Source organism: Etheostoma cragini, chromosome 22, assembly GCF_013103735.1.
Source record: "Etheostoma cragini isolate CJK2018 chromosome 22, CSU_Ecrag_1.0, whole genome shotgun sequence".
NCBI classification, from domain to species: Eukaryota; Metazoa; Chordata; class Actinopteri; order Perciformes; family Percidae; genus Etheostoma; species Etheostoma cragini.
The window spans coordinates 8,297,774-8,319,587 of NC_048428.1; the positions used below are offsets into that span (position 1 = coordinate 8,297,774).

Consider the following 21,814-nt stretch of genomic DNA (forward strand, 5'->3'; position numbering starts at 1 on the left):
ATTTTACATTTTGTCCGTAGGTCACAGAAATTAGGGCTGTCAAGATTAAGGCCATTATAACGAGTTAACACTTTCTTTTTTTTAACAGCAAAAATTCTAATTATGCATGGTTAATGCACACGTGTTGTGGGATTTGGTCCTTGGGCCCCTCTAGGTTTTGAAATCAGGAAGTGATACAGCAGTGACCAGGGGTTAACCGCAACGCTCCAATAATAAGTCATTTAATCTGAAAGGCAGTTTCCTACATCACTGTTTCCTGTTTGTTTAAAATAACGCAAAATATCCTTTCCGGTGTTTCCCCTGTTCTCCTTTAGCAGCGCAGCGCCGCGAGTCCATGAACAAGACATAAGTCTGTGGTTTTGCGAGCTACCTATGGACAATCATGCGATTAATCCCAATTAAATATTGTAATCGATTGACAGCCCTAATAGAAATGAAATGAAATCTGAATTGCTCTGTCTACTTCTACAATTCATGTTGAAATCAATTCATTTACAATTCAAGTCCTTTAATTATGTCACTACTTTTTTCTGTTTAGTTTTTAACCACGGGCCAGCCCCTGGCGGCCAGCAAGCGCTCCCAGTGGGGATGGTCTGTGGGCTTAGTCATGTCTCCGCGCAGCCATTGTAGAACAAGCTGCCATGTGCTATTACCACGTTAATCATGGCGCTTGTAGACAATCAAATTATCTTTCCAACAGTGAATAGCATGGATAGCATAGATAGGTGCCTTTCATGGGAGTCAGTCTAAACAAAAGCCTAACAGAACGGAGTCCCTCCTCTCAGAGCCAGGATTCACATGCTTAACCCTTGTGTTGTCCTCCCATCAACCATGAAATCTCAATGTTTTAGCTAAGTTTTTGTGAAATAATCGGAAAAAAAAATAAAATAAGGCATACATTGGTACCACTGGTACCACTCTTAACGTGCTAACAGACCGGGAAGTTATTAATACTAATTATATCAACAACTATAACCAAAAGTTCAACCAAAAAAATCCTAGCCTGTCAGTCTGTCTGTCTTCCATCAGAGTGCAGTTATTGTTTAGTTCAGGTACAGCAAGTAGCCTGCTGAAAGCGTTGTCAGTACCACTCTGTACTGTTGTATAATTATAGGTTTCGGTAGCCAGTGACATTTTATTATTTTTATTTTCAATGCAAAAATAATGGGATTGTACATTTTTAGTTTTTCTTCCAAGGCTGAGGCTTTATTAATAAACACAACCCCAATTATCATTATTAGATTTGAGTCGTTACTTGCTGTGAATACCTTGTCTGATACCCATATACAGTACATGAATACCCGGAATACCCAGCCTGTCCGTGAAGAATTGTACGGATAGGTTTAGGAAAAGAAGAAAGCAACTTTAGGAAACACACCAGGACGCGATCCCCGGTCTACCAGGTGAAAATCCCGCGTTTGATCCATACACCACCCCAACCAACCTCCTTATGTGGATGTTCGGGCTTTCATACTACTCGCCACCATAGTTGCTCCCAATGCTCGTCATCTTCTCATTGCCTTGACTTTGGCATTGGTTTCCGTGGTGGCCGACATTCCGTGCCACCACCAACGTAATTCGATGTTAACAGTTTGTGATTATTTCACAGATTTCTGTGAGACCAGGATGCCTGAGATAAAGATGAAAGAGATTAAGAGAGATGAAAGAGACAACAAGTGACAGGAAGACAGGAAATTGTCTATACTGATGGCACACATCCTATATGCCTTGAAACAAATTCTCATTACCAAGCATTTGCACTGTGACCTATGTGTTTCTGCCTATTAACACCTTAATTTAGGAGTTACAAAATAGTCAACTCAAGCAGCTTTTATATCATCCTTATTCCTGTTAGTGGGTGCTTCTGAGGCGCAGGCCGTCAATTAAGAGGCTGAGAGAGGCAGTATAGAGAATGGCATTTACCACCCACCAAGGCTCCGCAGGCTATTCTAGTGCAACAGCTCCAATCAACAGCCATTTAAAAACGTTATCGTAAAAGGTGGGGTCAGATCCTCGTGAAAGTAGACAGTTGAAAAAAACATTTGATTGTTGTTTGCTACAGAGGACTTAATGGGCATGTCTTGGTAAATAAAAAGGAGTGTAACATTTGATTATTAGCCAGAGATATAAATGAAAATCCTTGTTTTTCTGCCTTAAAACTGGATTTAAAAATTCTGAGGGAAGGTATTGATATACTGTACGAGAAGAAAAAGAGTGTGTTTGCATTCGCGCTGTTGTATCTAACAAAATGCATGTGTGCTAGCTGATCATTAGCATTAATTACAGTAGTCTTATTCCCAGCAAGTTGAAGTGCATCTGTGGCCATGGCAACCCACTCCTAAATGGTGAATGGCGTCGAGGCCTGCAGTCTCTCCGCTTCCTCCGGCAGTCATTGTGATTTGTGGAGCAATTACCACACAGCTAGAAGAGAAGGAGCACATCAGCGGGACAAGTCGGTGTCCCGCCTAATGCGTGACATCCTCCTGGTGTCTGCTCGCATGCACACACACTCACTACTAATGGCAAGGAACTGAGCATGGAGTGCAAGTTAAGCTGCATGTGTTAAGATTTAAGGAAAAGAAGTAGATAGATGGAAAAAATGTGCATATGTACCAATGTGTGTATACATGTGCGTGTAGGTAGCTAGGTAGCTATACTGTACAAATAAGGGAAGCATCAACGGAAAAAGGGGGTAGGACGAGAAACATGTTCCAACTCCTGAACATGGGAATCCTTATTTGAATCATTTACAATCATTTTGGAAGATTTTGCTGAAATGTACATCTTTTTTATCTTCAAATTTTTTGATTTTTGAACATGTTCAAAATAAACTAAACTGAAAATCTAAAGTCTTGTCAGTGTGTCAGTTGAAGCTAGCATGAGGCGGAAGAGTTTGCTTTGGGTTAGAAGGTATTGTTTCACTAGTTTCGTATAAAGACAAGAAAAAGAACAGCACCAAACCTGAGATTTAAAATTGAAGTCAAGCTGAGAGTTGGATTTTAAAATAGCAGCGCGGCTCATTGAATGGAGCCTTGGAAGAATAGCTAAATCAGAGCAACAGTGTGTGGGAAATTTATCTCAACAAAAACACATCCTCCCCCTGACACCAAAGCAATTTCTTTTCATTTTGCTTTCTGAACAAACTGTTCCAATCAAAATCTCTTCTTGTAAATGCATCCCTCTAACATCACCACAACTATGTTTTAACTGGAGTTCTTTATTTTCATGGCCCATCACAGCAGCGGGGAGATGTTGTGTGATGGGAGACAGATTAGTGCTGCTCATAAAAATATGCTCACACTGATCATTGTGCACGGGGAGACTGACAAGTTAGTGGATGCCATGTCTTGAGGTCATGCTATACTCATAGTCAGTTATTATTTAGACCAATGATGTAATGGTTTCAATCTCATTTTTCCTTCTACCTCACTTTCCATTTCAAATTCATTTCTCATGGACATTTTGTATCTCAAGGGTTGCATTGTACCCAAACAAGAGTCTCATTGAGCCTGTACTTGGGCTATCGTCAGCATGCCATGCTTTCATGCTCTCAACGATAACGCTAACATGCTGTTAAAGCAGGTATAGCAGATATCGGTACAGTTTAGGGGTATTGTTTTAGTTTCAGCTGTTGATGCATAACAGTGTTAACTTCGTCAGACGAGACTAAATATGTTTGTCAACGCGCTTTTTTTCCATGATGAAGACGAGGACGAGGACGAGACTGCACCAATGTCCAAAAACGCTGACTAAATCAACATGCATACTTGTTGATGAAAAAAAAGACAAGACTAAAATGTTTTGCATAAAATAAACACTAAGATAAAATCTCTCTTCATTTTCGTCTACAATCATCTCTAGTTTTTCGTCATAAGATAGAACTGTCCGTTTTGGAGCGTCGCGGTTCAATCAGGTGTGCCTTGGCTGCGGTTCAACTAGAGATTCGGCGTGTCCCCTTTTTTCACCTAGCTGTCACACATCCAGGTAGCGATGTGGCCCAGGTGAGGGAGGTTATTTAACATTTGTCTGTGAAACAAGGTGCTGTAGAGCCCGGGACCCCTGGTCCTTATCTAACATGTGTCTGTGAAACAAGGTGCTGTAGAGCCCAGGAGCCCTGGTCCTTATCTAACATGTGTCTGTGTAACAAGGTGCTGTAGAGCCCAGGAGCCCTGGTCCTTATCTAACATGTGTCTGTGAAACAAGGTGCTGTAGAGCCCGGGAGCCCTGGCGCTTATCTAACATGTGTCTGTGAAACAAGGTGCTGTAGAGCCCGGGACCCCTGGCGCTTATCTAACATGTGTCTGTGAAACAAGGTGCTGTAGAGCCCAGGAGCCCTGGTCCTTATCTAACATGTGTCTGTGAACAAATGTATTTTCATGAAGGATGAGGCTCGATATAAAGCCAGATGCGTTTAACAAAGTTGCAATCAACCAAAAACAAATATCATTCAACAAGTTTATTTTGTCAGGGAATTGTGACATTTAACCAATATTTGAGATGTGTGAAACACTATTTGACTGAAATGGTTATCAGAAATAAATTTTAAAAGAGACTAAAGTGTTTTGACTAAACCTTCACTAAGATACCAGAGTTCTCCTTTCACTAAAATGACGAGACTTTTGGTTGACTAAAACTCGACTAACAGAAAAACATATGTAAACGACTAAATATGACTAAAACTAAAAAGGACATTTTGCGCAAGACAAAGACTACATTAACAATAGGTGACAATATTAAAACTAATCCATAGACTGAATCTCATTTCTGTATCTTACCCCTACCCCTTGCCCCTTCCCCTCGTTTTTGCGCGTTCACGCGGGACCTAGTGATGTCCCAATACTTTTTGTGATCGAGGGGTAAGGGGTGTATGGCCCTAGGAACCATAGACAGTGAATGAAAAAATCTAGAGAGAACGCCAGCATACTTGAAACTGAGGGGTAGCGATAAACATTGTGCAACAGGCAACAATGGCTGCCCATCGACCAGAGAGACGCATAAATGTAAGTATTTTCGGCTTAAATAATTGATTTAAAAATTACGACAGTCTTGTTCTGTTGTCTATGCAGTCCTGTGCATATATACTTGCAACCATGTTCCTAACTGAAACTTTTTATAAATTGCTAGCTTTCTATGCTTACGCTAATTGCTAACGTTGATTAGCACAACAGTCCCGCATGTCCCACAGCAGCTGATCCTCTTTGGGGCTGAAAACGAGCAGAAGTTTCTTAAATCATGTGTTTGTGTTGTACCCATTCATTATTGCATTGGTACTGTATGATTGTAACCATTTGTGATTAATTCCTGTTCATTGTTCATGCATTTGTGTATTGTTGTTGGTTTTGATATGGGACACTGATGAAATGTGAGGGCGGGGGGGTTACTGGCCAACAGGCTTCCGACTGGTCTGGAATATCAGCTATATAACAGCTGTAGTTAATTTGTTTGTGGTCTTGTGTGTATTTCTTTAGTTTAACACATACGAGTGACTTTTTATGTGTGTGACATATTAGTTATGGTTCTAATAGTTGATAATGGTTCTGTAACATCATTTTATGTAATGTTTTTTGCCTGTTATGTTTAATTTATTGGCACTAAAGACTGATTTTTGTTAACAAAATATTTTTCTGAACATCAATGACATTCAAACGGTGATACCTGAAACAGATATACAACACACCATGTATACATGATCTATATGTATGTATACATGATACATGTGTATACACATATGTATTGCAAACAGACCTAAGTACTACAAAGATAACAACGTCTGCCTCTGCACCACCAAAGTGAATATAAATAACTATAAAATATATAAATAGATAAATGCATTTGACAATGTTGTCAAAACCCACACAATTGACACACAGAGACGGCATCTTGGAAGTTTGTGATCAATTCTGTACGGTGATAGAACCAAGTGGTGTCCTATTTCATAGGGGGATGTTTTTACCCCTACCCCTTACCCCTTACCCCTTACCCCTAGGTTTCAAGGGCCAAGGGGTAGGTGTAAGGGGTAAGGGGTAGGGGTAAGATGGAGAAATGGGCTTCAGCCTAAATAAGTGAAGTCACAACATCTCAGTCGCCCCCTGGGGGCTGACTGCAGTATCAGTCATAAATCCCACCTCATCGATGTTAGCGGATGGGACAAGGTGCCAAACTTAAAAGTCAAAATACACGCCAAATACATTTTACCCAAAGAATCATAATCATGTTTGACCACAGTCCCAGTGCTCCATCCCTACAGTAAATAAGTACAGGGTCTCTTGGGCATACGTCAATGAGGTACGCTTGTACTCTGCTGACTACACTAGTCAATAGATTACACCGCAGAGGTACTTTCAACTCCATGGGAATTTTAAAAGGAGCCCGCTGCAGGACTTTTGTTTATGACATGATGAATGTATTCTTTGCCTAGCAGTCAAGAACAGATGTGCTGTACATCACCGTATAAGCAAATACAGAGTGTGATTGAAAGGTTTTCTGTTTCATAAATACAGGTAATGTTCTGGTTTTACTTAATAATGAAGGTAAAAAGACTACTATATGGCCCCTGTGAGAATAATTATTGTTTATTTGTTCTATATAAATATGTTGTAGGTGTAGAGAAAATAATAGGTGTTGAAGCTCTGTGCATAAACAAATGTCTCTTGATCACAATCAAATATTTATCCTTAACTCTAATGTCTTCATACGTTTTATAAGAACCAACAACATAATCATTGAGTGGAATCACCTCAGTTGACTTGTCTTTTTTTCCCAAACCTTGCCCACAAGCACAAAACTATTTCTAATTACTGCGATAAAGTCTGTAAACTGTATTCATTAACATACTGCACTGGCAGTTTGTACATCATCCCGGTGTCAAAGGCTTCTCAGCTTAAGGGCTTCTTCATTTTAATGTTATGTTCTACATATATTTGTACCCCTCAGTATTGACAAATGCACTATTTAAGCACATTGTGTACTTTCAGGCATTATATTCACATGCCGTATACATCTGAATTGGCACCATGACATTATACATGCAATGCACAATGTTAGTGCACAAGTCACTGGGGATTGAACATGCATTGAAAACAGATCTAGTGTATTAAAAGTATATATCATAGCTACCAGCTGCCCTGAGCTGACCCAGTGTTATTTGTTGTCAAAGGCATCATCACGAGCCTTTAAGAGCCGCGGGCTAAGATGCTTTTCAGCTATGTATGAAAAGTGACATCAGGCTGTCAGCTGAGTCCCCTCAGGCATAAAGACAAATGTCCATAGCTGAGCCTTTACCAACACTTGGTGTGTTCAACAAGTGTGCTGGATCACAAAGTGGGTTGACAATGAACTGCAGGCCAATGTGAGCAGCTCATTCTGGATCAATACTGCCATCTAGTGCTTAGGAAAACACTTTATTTTCTCTTGTTAATAAACCCCTCATCAATTTTTCTGAATGTATTAAAAGTGTGCATGTGGATTGTAACAAGTTACTAATTTGGCATATATTGTTTAATAATAACCTGCTTTGAACAAAGCTAAAATGTATCTGAATGTAGAGTCTATGCTATCAAAGGTAATAACATTTGACCACAGTAGGTCATTATCACACAACAAATATGAAGCCTATCAAGAAATACTATCTCAGGAAGCCCTTACAAGACACATAATAATCTGTGTTTATTATGGTTGTCTACTGACATGATCAAAAGGTTAAAATGAGAGTTGTTTATGTTGGCATACACTGATTCAGTGTTTCCCAAGGGAGTGTATTACATGAATTGTAATCAATGGGGAAGTTTCACATATTCCCCAAACAGATCATCACATGGGTTGAAAAGATGTGGCAGAGTTGGATCAGAATCAATTCGGGCTGAAACTGGATCGGTTAGGCTACTGGTTCAGAATTTAAACCATTAAAGCAATGCATTAAGTTATGGAAGATGCAGTTGTTGGGTTTGAGAAATTTGATGGATAGGTAGCAGATAGGGAGGGTCAACACAGACTAAGTGTGTGTTCAGTGTGTATCATTTAGGTTTAGTCACCTCAATGTGAAAAAGTGCAGGACCACCAAGGCATAATCATTTATGTATGAAAGTGAGTGCAAGCTTTTTGTAATATGTATTGTCTTTATTTACTGTATAAACTCAGATAATGTGACCAATCTGTTTGTTTTGGCATTAATTTTTTAAGGCTATTTATATAGCCTATTTAAGGATTTTTTTTTTTAAAATGTACTGTACTGTTTTAATGCTTTTCTTTACCAAATATTATATAATACTTTGAGTTGACTCCATGTTTGAAAGGTGATAGGTGGTGCAAGAAGGATCTTTGAATCAGGCAAAACCTTTGGGCCAACCCAGAGCAAAACAAGTCCAGGTTTAAAGTTGTTCCATTGCGCATGCGTCTTGTCGCTTCATGACCGTTCCGCTTTATGGGTTATTAAATAAAACAGACGCCAAAAGGCACCATCAACTTACTGATTAGCTGTTGTAACGTAGCGACTACTGCTTGGTCTTTGTGACCTGCATGCATTTCTTGCTTGTATAGATGGTGACTGTGAAGACGGATTTCTCTCTCGACTCTTAAATCCTCTTCGATCCCCAGCCAGGCGTGCTAGCGTCATAAAGAATTAGATTTTCATTATCAAATACTTTACACTACAATGTCTTTGTTTAAAGTTCATACAAATACCAGTGCTTGTTGCTCATACGTTAATATGCTTCGTTTAAACGTTAACTTCTCCCGCGACATAATTTCCCAGCATGCTCTGCAGCCCAGGATGTGTCTTCAATATTGACGATTTAATGCTTTAAAACAGCAATAGATACATATTTTCACCACGAATATTGTTTATGGTTGTCGACATAATCCAAATCCGTTGGTAGACGGTCATGTTAATAAACGTCCCACCGTGTGTGGGACACAGACACTAGCTCCGTACTATAAATGCACGGAGGAATCCCGTTCTCCATCGGTTGGTCCGATGGCGGTGAGATTTCAATTGATTGCTACAGTGAGTTACAGAACCTCTACGTTTCTTCTCTCCCCTCCCCCACCGCCGGCTTTGACCAGCCTTTTGACCCTTTAAAGTCATTGTATCTTTTAAATATCATAATTAAAGCGAAATTTGACATATTGAAATAACTTTCCGACATGAAAGAATTGCTCTTACGAGAAAACACCATTCAAGCAGCACATGGTGGTTATCTACAGATCAGTATTTTGCTCAAGCATGTTGCAATTACTAGTGTGTACATATTAGATTAGATAGAAACAACAAAAGCAGGTAACCTCATGTGCAATTAAATGAAAGCCACTTTAAGTTTCAAATTAATGTGCATTGACATGCTAATATTATGCACTAATGGAACAACATCCCAGTAAAGTTCTCCTAACCAACAACGAATTCATTTAATATAACGTTAGAAATGTGAAACCTGCGCATTTAACGGATTATCAATTATAAACATAGCCTACAATATCTTCCTCACGATAAACTCGCGAGAATTAACCAGAAAAGAGACCGAGACAACACTTAGATAATTGAAGATAAACGACCAACAACAATTAAAAGGTACAAAACACAGCGGCTGGTGCAACGACAATTATTAAGCAACATAAATACAAGTAGCTTACCTGTCACTTTCAACAGCAACAGCAGCTACGGGCCACAAAACACACACTTTAATGCACAGTGAGTCTCGTGCACCGCGAAGCACGTGCGGTGCAGTGAATCGGTGATTGATCCTTGTGTTGTCCTCCCGGGTCAAAAACTTCCTTTTTAGTGGACTTTTTTTAGTTTTTCAAAACACCACCTTACTACCACGAGTTTTACAGTACTTTTTGAATTTATGGTCAATAACTCTAATTTATATAGAATAATACCTAAGATTTGAGTTAAAAAAGCAGAAATTATGAATTATTTTGACTGATAGTAAAGATCAGAGGAAGTTACTGATGAGTTTATTCAGGAATGAAAGTGAAAGACTGTTTGGAAAAAGCGTTTTATGGAATCCAATCAATTTTTTGTGGTAATTTGGTGAAAAAGAAACCCATATTTCAGAAATAGACCTTTTCTTTAAAGGGGTTGTATTTGACCCGAGTACAGGAGGAGGGAAAACGCCAGAGTTGGCCAAAAGGCTATTTATCATCTGCAGTCCCTAGACAGATCGTAACAAGTCACCCCAAAAAGTAAAATTACATATTTACATAACATCACAATTAAAAAATATATATTAAACATTGGGTAAAAGTACTACTAGTACTACTGATTGCCTGGAGGAGATAAGGGCATGGATGTCTGACAACTTCCTTCAATTAAATAGCAGCAAAACCGAAGCCATCCTGATCGGTACCCCACACCAAACCCAGTCCTCCTCCCTCAGCAGTATATCCATTTTGTGTTGTGATGTGTGAATGTCATGTGATGACATTTTTGGTCATCACATCGCCCTGTCTACCTCTGTTACAAACCTTGGAGTCAGACTAGACTCAAATCTTACATTTGACACCCACATCCGCCACCTTTGTAAGGTCTCCTTCCTTCACCTCAAAAACATTGCCAAACTCCGCCCCTCCCTCTCCCAACCAGATGCTGAGAAGTGTGTCCATGCCTTTGTCTCCTCCAGGTTGGACTACTGTAATGCCCTCCTCGTCGGGATCCCTCGCAGGAGCCTGCAAAAGCTCCAGCACATTCAAAATTGCGCTGCCCGGGTCCTGACGAGGAGGCGCAAATATGATCACATCACCCCGGTCCTGAAATCCCTCCACTGGCTGCCCATTAAACAAAGAATTCAATACAAAATCTGTCTACTTACCCACCAGTGCATTCATGGAACTGCCCCTACCTACCTCAGTGAACTCCTCTCCCCACACACCACCTCACGAAACCTCCGCTCCTCCATCTCCACCTATCGCCTGCTCCAACCAAGGACCAAACTGTCTAGGATGGGAGACAGGGCTTTCCAGGCAGTCGCCCCACGGCTCTGGAACGCCCTACCAGAGTCCCTAAGGGGCCCACAAACTGTGGAGACTTTTAAGAAGGGCCTAAAGACACTACTATTTCAAAAGGCCTTTTAAACAGTCATTGCTTTAATTTTAGTTTTATGATGTTTTATTATTGCTTGTCACTTGTATTGTATTCTGGAATATGTTTTTAACTCCCTAGTAATTGTAGCACTTTGAGATTTCTTTTTGAAATGTAAAGGGCATTATAAATAAAATGTATTATTATTATTTATTATTACTAGGAAAGTTAAATATAAGAAAAGTTAAGTTAAATATACACTAGAAACATAGCTGACCAACAATTCAAGCATCAGACAAAGACACAAACACACACACGGCAAGAAGCCCACAGAGCAATGGAAATTAATGGAAATGTTGACCCCCATGACTGTCAATCAGCCTTTATTTAAATGCTAATCTTAATCACAACTACTATTTACTATTTACTTCAGATTAAATATACTCAATAATGACTTTTTGCTCCATGCTTAGCCTGGCCGAGTTAAATATTTTCAGTTTTAAGAAACAACTGAAAGAAAGCAACTAATCCATTTTTTGTAAAATATTTAACAAGTTGAACATGAAGTGTTGAATAAAGAGGAACATGTTAAATGTAGAGACCACTTCCCAGTTGTAAAAATAATCATTCCAGATGACGCCAAGTTGATTTCCTGTTGCAGTGTAAGTGAATGACATCACAGGATATTTATACCTATGACCGGAAGTTAACAAGAGACCAGGCTGTTGCCTAGCAATGGAATTCCATTCAAAATCCTCTCTCTAAATATGTCTCGGGAGATAAAAAGTGTAAATTGGAAAATAAAGGAAATATTAAAAAAAAAAAAAAAAAAAAAATCATGAAATTCTAATTTTTACGTAGCAATTCATTAACGTACATAAATATTGACATGTGCTTACCCATTTAAGGATTAAATGAACATATTTTCTTAAAGATTTCCATGGACACCAAACATGGCTACCATGGAATGCTGTCTGGCCAAGTTCACTTGGTTATTGGTATATGTCCTGTCTAATATAGCCAAATGTGGAAGAAAAACCTCTGTAATGGTGAATGGGCAGGAAACATAAGCAATTCAATGACTTGCTTAACATAATAACCAGTAGCCTGTTTGCCATACATACCTAAATTTTGACCTTTTGGGCTCCCTTCATCAATGACATAACACTCTTTACATTCTAAGCTGAATCTCCTACATATGTGCTATTATAATTTCAGCACCTGATCATTTAAAAATGAACAATCAGCAGATATTTTGTTATTTAACAATCCCATAGGTCAAAGGTCTTCAACTTTTTTTAAGCCAAGGACCCCCTGCTACAAATAAAATCAGGTTGCATATTAAACTGGGTATGCAGTAATGTGTAGAAAGGCCTAAAGCCTTTATAGATACCATTTTTTGCATATAACGCTAAGCTTTTGACATAGCCTAATAATAGTTTGCATGATTTTAATGTTAAAACATACCACATGTATGTTTTCAGTCACTGTGCATGTGGCACAGTGAGTCCTTAGGATGAACTGGATCCGGGGATGGCTACTTTAGCGATTACCTGATCTATAGGTCAGCCTATCATCACTAGGGATTTACATTAGCTAATAATATGTGGGATTCATGTTTACTAATGTTCATTTTTTTTTTTTATTAACTATAATTTTGGAAAACACTTTCAAAACCTGTAATTTTGAGGCGCCCCTGCACCGACTGACTGTTATAGGTGGTTTGTCACAGACCCAGCACAGTAACAGACTGATAAAGATGTTGATCATGAGCAGTAGTTGATTGCAGACTAAAATATAATGGACTGAAAACCCTAGTGTCATACCTCAGCTTTAAAGCAGCTCCTCTTCCAGTGGAGCACCTTCACTCACGGCTTTCATGGCTGGAACTCGTCAAGGCATGACGGCCCATCACTAACGCTGGCAGGACAGTGTCACAACTAGTAGAATGGCTGGAGGTGCCATGTTGCATTAGTGGCATCAAACAGATATTCAATAGTCTCAGATTCAAGATTAGCAGTTCTATAAATATGTAACAACATTCCGTGGCCTCGTCAAGTTTGTCTGCTAGGTCACACAATTCTAGATTATGTGATATACTGCACATTCTTGATGACATGAACCATTATGATTGCAAGTTAAATAATTTGTAAAATGAACCCACATCAGGAGGAAGGTTATGAAGTTTATTAGAAATATCAACCGGATTGGAATCATACAAAAGCAGCACTGAATGCATGTCTGAATGATGTTCAACACTACAGTTTTAAGTCATTTATAGGATTTAAACCCCCCCCCCACACACACACACATTGAGCCACCCTTTTTCCCAAAAAATGTCAGACTCAATTCTCCAGAACTGCTGATTTTTGATCCAATAAACAAAAGTATGCAGACAAATACTAAACCTAGATCTGTGTGTAACTATGTATTGTGTGTGCCAATCTCCGTTCACAACAGTCCCAGTTTGTATTCCACCATCATGTGTGGCTCGCCCATCATTTCACTCTGGGTTGGATCTGCAGGTTCACAGGACACAGAGACAGAGTGGTGGGGGTTAGAGATCATCTTTAAACAGCTGTGTGATTGGTTTTGTAAAAGGTGAAGGGATGAGGCTCTCACCGTTGAGGATGTCCTCAAAGCCGATGGACTCGTCGTTGCCTCGCAGCGTATCGAGAGCCAGGTTTGAACTCTGTAAGAACGGCAGACGCTGGATCTGGGAGGAGGAGGGACAGACATCAAGATTTATGGAGGGAGGAGGAGGACTTAAAACAGGAGCCAAAGGAAGTTGGCTATCAGAACTGGGAAGGTGGATTATCAGGACGTGAAGCTTTTGTTTGTGTGTGTGTGTGTGTGTGTGTGTGTGTGTGTTACCTGTCTTGCTGCCCTGTATTCCATCTGCAGCTTGAGTGGAGCATGAAGACCCTGGATGTTTCTGAGGGTGGAGAAATTCATCCTGTCCTGGTTTGGCTGGAACTGCACACCACACCAACACAGACAAATGTTTAGAGTCCCGTAGCATTTCCCCCGTTAAACTGTCTCTTGTTCCTACTGCTCTGCGTGTAACAAATGACTCGGTCGTGTTGTTAAGAATAAAGACATTTTAACCCAACATGACAGGTACAGGTTTTATTGTTAAAACACTAACAATGGGATTTTTTTCTATTTTTATTTCCCCTATTAAAATTTTTGTTAAAATGAATGGAAATATTAAACCCTAAAGATAACAATAACACTTTACATCCATATATTAATGGTGCAAAGATGTGTTTGAGAGACACTGTCAGAGTACAGGTGTGAGTAACATGAACTACGACTACATGGTGGGGCACACTGCGGCGCCTGGATCTCGGGGGGGGGGGGGGGGGGGGGGGGGGGGGGGGGGGGGGGGGGGGGGGGGGGGGGGGTGTATCGTTGCCCACGGGTGCATTGCGTCAGGTCGGACACAAATCTAACCAGCATGCATTGGGCACCAATCGCCGGTGATTGACTCTGAGCAGGCCCGGCTCAACTGTGATTAGACCTACTACAAATCAAAAAGTCTGCTGTTAAAAAGTCCACAGTGTGTAGTTGGCAAATTGCCTTCTTAGTATCGAAAAATGCTACGGAGGAAATCTCATCAGCGTCAGTGAGCCAATGAGCATGCATCTACCAAGGTCTAATGATGCTCGTGATTGGCTGTCACACGTCGTAGAGGCAGGGAGAAAAACAACTCTACTCTAAGCACGGAGACTCATGTTGTAGGAGCTAAAATATAAATAAAATGATTTTTGTCGTAATGTGTGCTGTTGTAATTTAGTTTGTGTTAAAAATTGATTTTTATAAAATTGGTATCAAAATAAACTATCGTTCAAGAACCGGCATCAAAGTCAAACTATTGGTATCGAAACTGACATTTTGAACAATACCTAGCCCTACCCTATACACATCTACATAGTCTTATAAATAAGAGGTCTAATTACATTATTATTCTCTTACAATTTAGATTACTCACATTTTTCTCTGAGAGCTCCAGTGGGTGGCTTGGGAGGAGCTCATTCTTCACGCTGGTAAAGCTGTGTAGCAAAAGAAAAACTACTATAAGCAGGTGAAAATCTGTATTATGTAACTTGATTCATTTGGTTTCAAGGCTGAGACTATTAAAAGTTAACACACAGCAGTCCCTATTGAAAGAGAAAGCTGTCACACAAACTACATTGTTGACATCGTACCCATGAACATTTAATCGATGTTCAACACATGTACACATGTATTTATTTCATGCAGAGATCACTCTCTAGTCATACATACATAAATATTATATATACAGTACATATTGGGAACTTGTAAAGTAATACAACTATGTCACAGCCTGACCAACAATACATGTTTGAAGCTGATAACATTGACAGAGATATTATTATAAAGTAATGCTGTTTTTTTAATTATCCTAATCAGACCAGCTCTAATGTAACAACAGACTGGAAACCTAATGTTGTGGATAACCAGGTGCACCCCAACATCACTGAGGCTACGTGTAATTGTATGTTGATTTAAAGCATGGGGATAAACACTGAAGCATAAAGAGAATGACGTGAGTGAATAACTCACATTACAAATGGTGTTATATCAAGTTGTATCCAGTATAACTAAGACAGGTATTTTAAACAGAGACATAGCTGTATGTCCGTCTGTACCAGCATGGTAGGGAATGTAATAGCTATTATACATATAACGTTAGCTAGGTGACACCAGTTGTCTCACCCGCTACGCAGAGAGTCCTGCACTCCGTAAGCTCCCTGTGGACATAAGCCTGCCACAGGTACACTGTCTTTCAGTTGAGAGCGGAGTCCTCGAGTATTCTGAAACAAACAAACGATACACATTCCACCATTTCCATTTGATAATATTTAGTTTAGCATACCTCAGTTAAAAACACCGAAAGCTAAAAGCATCCTGAGCCAGATTCAGGAGCCTTACAGCTAAGCGCTAGCTAACTAGCATTAGCTCGAGTGACTAATCAAATTCACAACTCTTGGATTTCAGAGGACAAAGACAGAACACAAAGGTGTGAGGAGGTGAAATAAACATGCATACAACTATAGAAAATAATATCATTGTAATTAATAATGTTACGATAGCATGAATCATATTACAAAAGATAAGACAGCAGCCATACCATTGTGATTCCGTTTCTTCCACTTTCTGTTCGATACACTGTATTGAATATCCGGTTGGGTCGCGTTTTCATTACGACACATCCGGTGCAAACTGGCGTTAATTTCCTTTTACAAAAAAAGACCCCGTTATATTATGCATCCTTGCACTTTATGCTGTAACTGGTTTGTTTTTAATCCCCGTGTGACAGTACCTAATTTTAACATAGTAGGGGGAAAAAACAAAAATCTGGTTATGAAAATAAAAACAATACACAGGAGCGACTATGAACAAGGGGGTATAGCTCAGTGGTAGAGCATTTGACTGCAGATCAAGAGGTCCCCGGTTCAAATCCGGGTGCCCCCTCTTTTCAAGAAACTAATTTACACTGTTTTGTGTACACAAAATCACACGTTGTACTTATGTAATCGCATTTCAAAGCTGTACACATATATAGATCCACTGTGTATCTTTGGTACTTCCATTGTTTTAATAGTTTTTTGCCAGAATTATGAGGAGTCTACCCCAGTTCATGCAAGCGCAAATGTAAAATTTTAAGCAAATAGGACTACTCGGTGGTGGTGGTCACTATTCATAAAAAAGGAAAAGTTTGTAAACGGGCATCATCGATTATGATAATTAACAACTAAAACATTACCCAATGTAGCTTTAGGGGCAATTGATGATAACCCATTTTCTGACCATTTTATGTTTTGTTCCATCTTTCATGTTGTTATGTTGTTTTATCACGGAGACAGTGATCACCGTCCTCTACCCAGGCCCTGGGGAGGAGCCTAGCTAGTTAGTGTCCCATCTTCCAGATATAGTAGTGTTGGAGTGATTGAGATGACTTTTCATGCTTGAATGATAAAATGTATAAAGCTGCACAAACATCACATTAGCACTGGGATGGTTTTTAACTCGGATTATTTTATTCTTTTTGACCTAACTGTCTTCATCAGCCTCAGCAGCCAGCCCATGGAGATCTAACCAGGGTGGATATGAATGAACATCTGTAAAGGAGGAGGCCAAAAGAAAAGAGGACAAAGGACAAAGGGAGAGAAAGAAACAAAATGGAATAAAATGAGAGCAGATCAGTGGCAAACAAAACAATGGTCATCAGTAAGCTCCGCAGTAGGTGAGATATTCTGTATGTACAGTGGTAGAAATACAGCCTGGGTAGTCCTAAACTTAAACAGCAGATGGCATCACAGCATATACAATAAAGTAGGGGTCGTCAATGTTTTTTAAGCCAAGGACCTTAACTGAAAGAAAGATAGAGCAGGGACCCCTGACTACATATAATTTATAAAATAAAGTTTATATTAAGCCACTCAGATTAATAATTGTTGGCATGATTTTATAAATCATGTTTTAATGTTAAACATACATCTACGGATGGCCTTAGTGGTATAGGTCAGTGGGGATTTGTTGGATTCATGTTAATCAAACAAATGAATTAACAAGGTCCCCCTACATTGGCTCCCCATACGGGTCCTGGACCCCCTGTTGAAGATCCCTGCTCTAAAGCGTTAAATAAGCAGCAGCCATCACTACACATGTTCACCTCTGCTTGGCTCAGAGAAGTAACTGCAGGCCAACGTGGTCCAATCCTGCATATAGCTGCACAGGCAGAAGAGACCATTATCTTACACAATGATGATGATTAAATCATTTATGTATTCAGCAGAAAGCATGACAATGTCACAACGTTGCTCCAAGTAGACGGTACGCTTACTCGTCAAAGTTGAGAGCTTTGGCCCAGGCCAGCAGCCCTTCATCTTCCTTCTCTTCAATGGAGTCCATCACTTCCTGGTAGGACTTCTCCATCAGCGTCTCCATGTCTCCTTGCACCGTTTCGGTCTGCAGACGGCCGTGGTCATACCTGTACGTAATGGAGAGAACACACAAACGCCTGTACACAGCACTGCACACAACTCTGCCTTAGATGTGTATTTGATTTGTTTTCTAATAGAACAATGGGCAGTGAAAGAAAATTAAAATATGTGGGAATAAAGTAAAGATAAACAGAAATGTAATCAGTTTCCGCAGGTCCACCAAGTCAAATTTAGGACATTTGAAGACCTTTTTAAGACCATTATGAATTAAATTTAAGACCTTTACTACAACATCAACCAAGCCCTAAATACAGTTTTTAAGCCAAGTATTTCTAAACTTGCACTTGCCCAAGAATAAAATCCGTTTTATGTCTGTGGTACAATCCGAAAGAGCACACAAATCACACAAAAGCTGAATGGCTGCAATATAAGTTGCATGTTGGTCTCCTTTGTAGTTGTATTGCAGCAAAATTGTACTTGGACTAGCGAAAGAAAGAACTCCAAAACCACAGAGTAAAAAATTTAAAGTAGCGTTGCATGGGCGTAGGAAAATTAAGATCTGTTCAAAATGATTTAAGACCTCAATTCTTTTTGAAATTGGTCAAATTATGCTTTTTGGCTTTTTCCCCTTTCCTTTATAGTGCTATGTATCTTATTTAGGAGCTGTAGCAATGTGCAGTACGACAAAAAAAAAAGTAAACCTATTGTGATACTACCTCTAAATACAATTATGAACCTGAAAATTAGAATAATAAGGAGGACTTTAAAGACTAAAGTTTTGATTTTAAAATTTTAGACCTTTTAAGACCCCGCATAAACTCTGGTCGTAGTGGTGGACCGCCAACATCGCCATCCCTACAGCCACTGCCACAGTCTTGCTCTCTTTTTTCCACATCTCTATCCACATCCCTCCATCCACCAGTTCCCTGCTTCTTTGGTGGTGTTTTACGGCAGCTGGCATCTGCAACTTTGCATTGCTGCCTCCTTCTGGAGCTTAACCTTTACTGTGTCATCTTCCTATCATGTCCTTTTTGTTAGTCAAAGGTCTCTCAAGAAGAAGAAAGTCTCTTTTTCCTCCACATTTAGATCAGTTAATCTCACCTGACTGTTTCCACTTTACTAATCAGGAATGTATCTTTTAGGAGGCTTAGCTCTGTGACTGGAATGTAGTAATGATGCACAATAGACCCAAACTGAGGCTAGCATGTACCGTTATCCCGTAATCACAGCTTGAGGCCAGTGTTGCACAGCAAAAAACAAATGAATAAAACTCACATCTGTTTCATCCATTCAATTTTCTTCTTCTTCCGGAACTTGTCTATATCCTGTTGCCGCTTCAATTTGGAATAGTGAAAGTCAATTTTCTTCTTGGCACTGAGCTGCACAGGCTCACTAAGGGGAACCACCTATCAACGAGTAGAAGAACATAAACACATGCTTAACAACATCTGCGTTTAGTGGCCAACATTTAAACTTATATCTCACTTTGTTTTACATTGATTAAACAGTAAGGGTGGCCAGGTTGGTTCAGTGGTGCAGCAGGCGCACATGTCCTGAGAGGTTTAGGCCTCAACGCTGAAGTCCAGGGTTTGAATCTGACCTGTGACAATTTCCTGCATGTCTTCTCACCTAGCTGTCTTGTCTTCACTAAGTGCGGGACCTGTGTACTTCTAAATAGCCTCGGGAAGGAACGTGTTACGGTGGAACATGTGCACGTAGTGAGGCGAGCTCCGGAATTAAAATGGCTGTCAAAAGTGAAAAGATAAGATAAATATAATTTGATTGGCGGTTCTAGCTCGGAGGATGTTTCCCGAATCGACCAGAGTTTAAAATGCCAACACAAAGAAAGCAGAACATGAGGGACATCTGGTGGAACCTACGGCGGCACCAGAACAATCCCGTCAATGAAACATCGTTGATATAGATTATGTTTTAGCGGACGACTTCTTCTGAATTGTTCTTCACCTTGCTGCAGTAGAGCCTCCAGTTGTTGTTCTCCTTGCGCTGGTACCATCCTGATCTGTCCTCCTCCGTGGTCTCAGTCTGTCCATCCACAGTCTTCTTAAGGTCCGGCTTGGTGTAGTCCTTTGGGCTGTAGGCACACACGTCCGTGATAGGTCGATAGGTGAAGATTTTGTAATAGATGTTGGGAGGAAAGGTAATCTGAAGGCAAAGGTATAAGCAAGATGTTAGCAGGTACGTCTGCATTATCATTCACATGTCTGATGAGACATTTCCCACTATTTCCCTCTTTAGCTCTTACCCCTCCGAGTCGAAATCTGACAAACACTCCAGCAGCAGTATCCAGCAACTCTGTCTGTCACAGGGAAACTCAAATCTTAACAAGAATTCCATTTGTTTTTTTTCATATTATAGAGAGCATCGTTGCTGTTACCTCCCGAGGATTGACCGTTTTGAGGATCGTTCGTGGATCCTGCCTGTTGCAACTGTTGATTTGGTCTTTGAAATACTTGAAGACCTCTCTGTACTACAGTTTGGGTAGGAAAGAGAGTATTTGGTTTATGCCTGTTGACTTCAAATTGCGCATGAACAAAAGTTTGTGTGTGTGTGTGTGTGTGTGAGCCCGCAGCAGCAGCACCCACCACATATCCTCTCCAGGTCTTCTGAATGATTGTGGCAGCTATCTGCTGCAGTGTCTCCTGTTGGGGCTCCTGGGGACCGTCTTCCTGTGAACTAGAGTCGGATTGAGAAATGAGAATAGAAAAAAGGACAAGAAAATGAGAAGGCAGACAGTTGGGTGCAGATAAAGATTTTTTGATTGTGTTACTAAATCTTTAAATATTTCTATTAAGGAGACCTCTTTTAAAAATTACATTACACTTACTCAAGTACTGTATTCAAGTCAAGTCTGATGGTATGAACTTGGATATTCACTTTCTGCTTCTGCACTACATTTTTAGTCCACTACATGTAAACCCTTAACAATAATAGCTTGTTTTATTTTTAACAGACTAAGATTTTAAAATACCATCAATGTTAGAAATGAATCTAGGCCTATTCAAAAGTCTATTAAGTAGCCTAGTTCAAATTAGCTCCACCTGAACCCCTGAAAGTTCAAAATGCTGCTTACAGCAAAAACTTAACTGAGTTAACCTAGCTAGCTAGCTAGCTAGCTAACGCTAACACGTCCTACAACAGTTGAAAAGCAAATAAACACACAGGCTAACTTACACTGTATTTACCTAGCTGCATGATTTGATATAGCAAACGTCAGATTTAACTGTTTACCCTGACTTTAAATAATTTTTATGTTGCACACACACCGAAATAGTCATAAAACAAGAAAATATTAATATTACCCCATGACATCCTGTGTAAAAAAGTGCGCCGCCTTTAACGCAGTTTGACACGTAATTTCATTGGGTTACCTAGCAACAATAAAGAATGCGTTTTCCGGAATGTACTTTCAAAACAAAGTTATTGTCAATGGAGGTACAGGTACTCAAATCCCTGTAAATTCCTGAGTACAACAAAACAAAAGAACACAGGTGACTCGCTTTTTGAGATTTATTAGTGCTATTGTTTTGTCAAGACAATCTCACTGTCTGAAATGTCCAAACAAGGCATACTTTTATTTTGAAGCAGGGGTCATCTGCCATTAGGGAGTTGAGTTAAACGTTACACACTAAATTCACAAACCAGTGCCAAACAACGACATTAATTGTGATTATTTGATCAAAAAACAATTGATTTGTCAGTGTCTAAGAGGAAAATAAACAGACCTGATTGATATTCAGTGCAGGTCAAGGTGAACAAAAATACATTTTAACCCGTTGGCAGTTCTTTAAATTGTAGCTTTTCTATG

At 39.7% G+C, this 21,814-nt stretch overlaps 2 protein-coding genes and 1 non-coding gene across 5 annotated transcripts; 1 reads left to right on the forward strand and 2 right to left on the reverse strand.

Annotated features, from left to right (window-relative positions):
- Nucleotides 1-13,179: 13,179 nt before the first annotated feature.
- pomp (proteasome maturation protein) lies at nt 13,180-16,363 on the reverse strand. Its single transcript, XM_034862601.1, has 6 exons — nt 16,173-16,363; nt 15,758-15,855; nt 15,009-15,069; nt 13,889-13,990; nt 13,637-13,730; nt 13,180-13,533 (listed from the first exon to the last, which is right to left on the reverse strand). The coding sequence occupies exons 1-6, from the start codon at nt 16,242-16,244 to the stop codon at nt 13,466-13,468; spliced, it is 495 nt and encodes a 164-aa protein (XP_034718492.1). The 5' UTR covers nt 16,245-16,363; the 3' UTR covers nt 13,180-13,465.
- Nucleotides 16,364-16,444: 81 nt separating this feature from the next.
- Nucleotides 16,445-16,516, forward strand: trnac-gca. Its single transcript has one exon. It is a non-coding gene; the product is annotated as a tRNA-Cys (tRNA).
- A 544-nt stretch (nt 16,517-17,060) lies between these two features.
- Nucleotides 17,061-21,372, reverse strand: c22h11orf65 (chromosome 22 C11orf65 homolog). Of its 3 annotated transcripts, none has more exons than XM_034862704.1 (9): nt 21,309-21,372; nt 20,592-20,682; nt 20,384-20,476; nt 20,252-20,305; nt 19,954-20,151; nt 19,264-19,394; nt 17,889-18,035; nt 17,718-17,773; nt 17,061-17,163 (listed from the first exon to the last, which is right to left on the reverse strand). In XM_034862704.1, the coding sequence occupies exons 1-9, from the start codon at nt 21,311-21,313 to the stop codon at nt 17,096-17,098; spliced, it is 843 nt and encodes a 280-aa protein (XP_034718595.1). In that variant the 5' UTR covers nt 21,314-21,372; the 3' UTR covers nt 17,061-17,095. The 3 variants fall into 3 exon arrangements, with proteins under 3 accessions (XP_034718595.1, XP_034718593.1, XP_034718596.1); XM_034862702.1 differs by having other exon boundaries at nt 21,238-21,352; XM_034862705.1 differs by lacking the exons at nt 20,252-20,305; nt 20,384-20,476.
- Nucleotides 21,373-21,814: the final 442 nt, after the last annotated feature.

What these genes read in the sequence shown, in the direction of transcription:
- pomp (XM_034862601.1), bottom strand. Translation starts at nt 16,244, where the DNA reads ATGAAAACGCGACCCAACCGGATATTCAATACAGTGTATCGAACAGAA. An exon ending in GAAGAAACGGAATCACAATG is followed by an intron (nt 15,856 to 16,172) that starts GTATGGCTGCTG and finishes TGTTTGTTTCAG; the next exon opens with AATACTCGAGGACTCCGCTC. An exon ending in CAGGACTCTCTGCGTAGCGG is followed by an intron (nt 15,070 to 15,757) that starts GTGAGACAACTG and finishes TTTGCTACACAG; the next exon opens with CTTTACCAGCGTGAAGAATG.
- c22h11orf65 (XM_034862702.1), bottom strand. Translation starts at nt 21,284, where the DNA reads ATGACTATTTCGGTGTGTGTGCAACATAAAAATTATTTAAAGTCAGG. An exon ending in GGAGGCTCTACTGCAGCAAG is followed by an intron (nt 19,395 to 19,953) that starts GTGAAGAACAAT and finishes ACTCGTTGATAG; the next exon opens with GTGGTTCCCCTTAGTGAGCC. An exon ending in ATTGAATGGATGAAACAGAT is followed by an intron (nt 18,036 to 19,263) that starts GTGAGTTTTATT and finishes CATTACGTACAG; the next exon opens with GTATGACCACGGCCGTCTGC.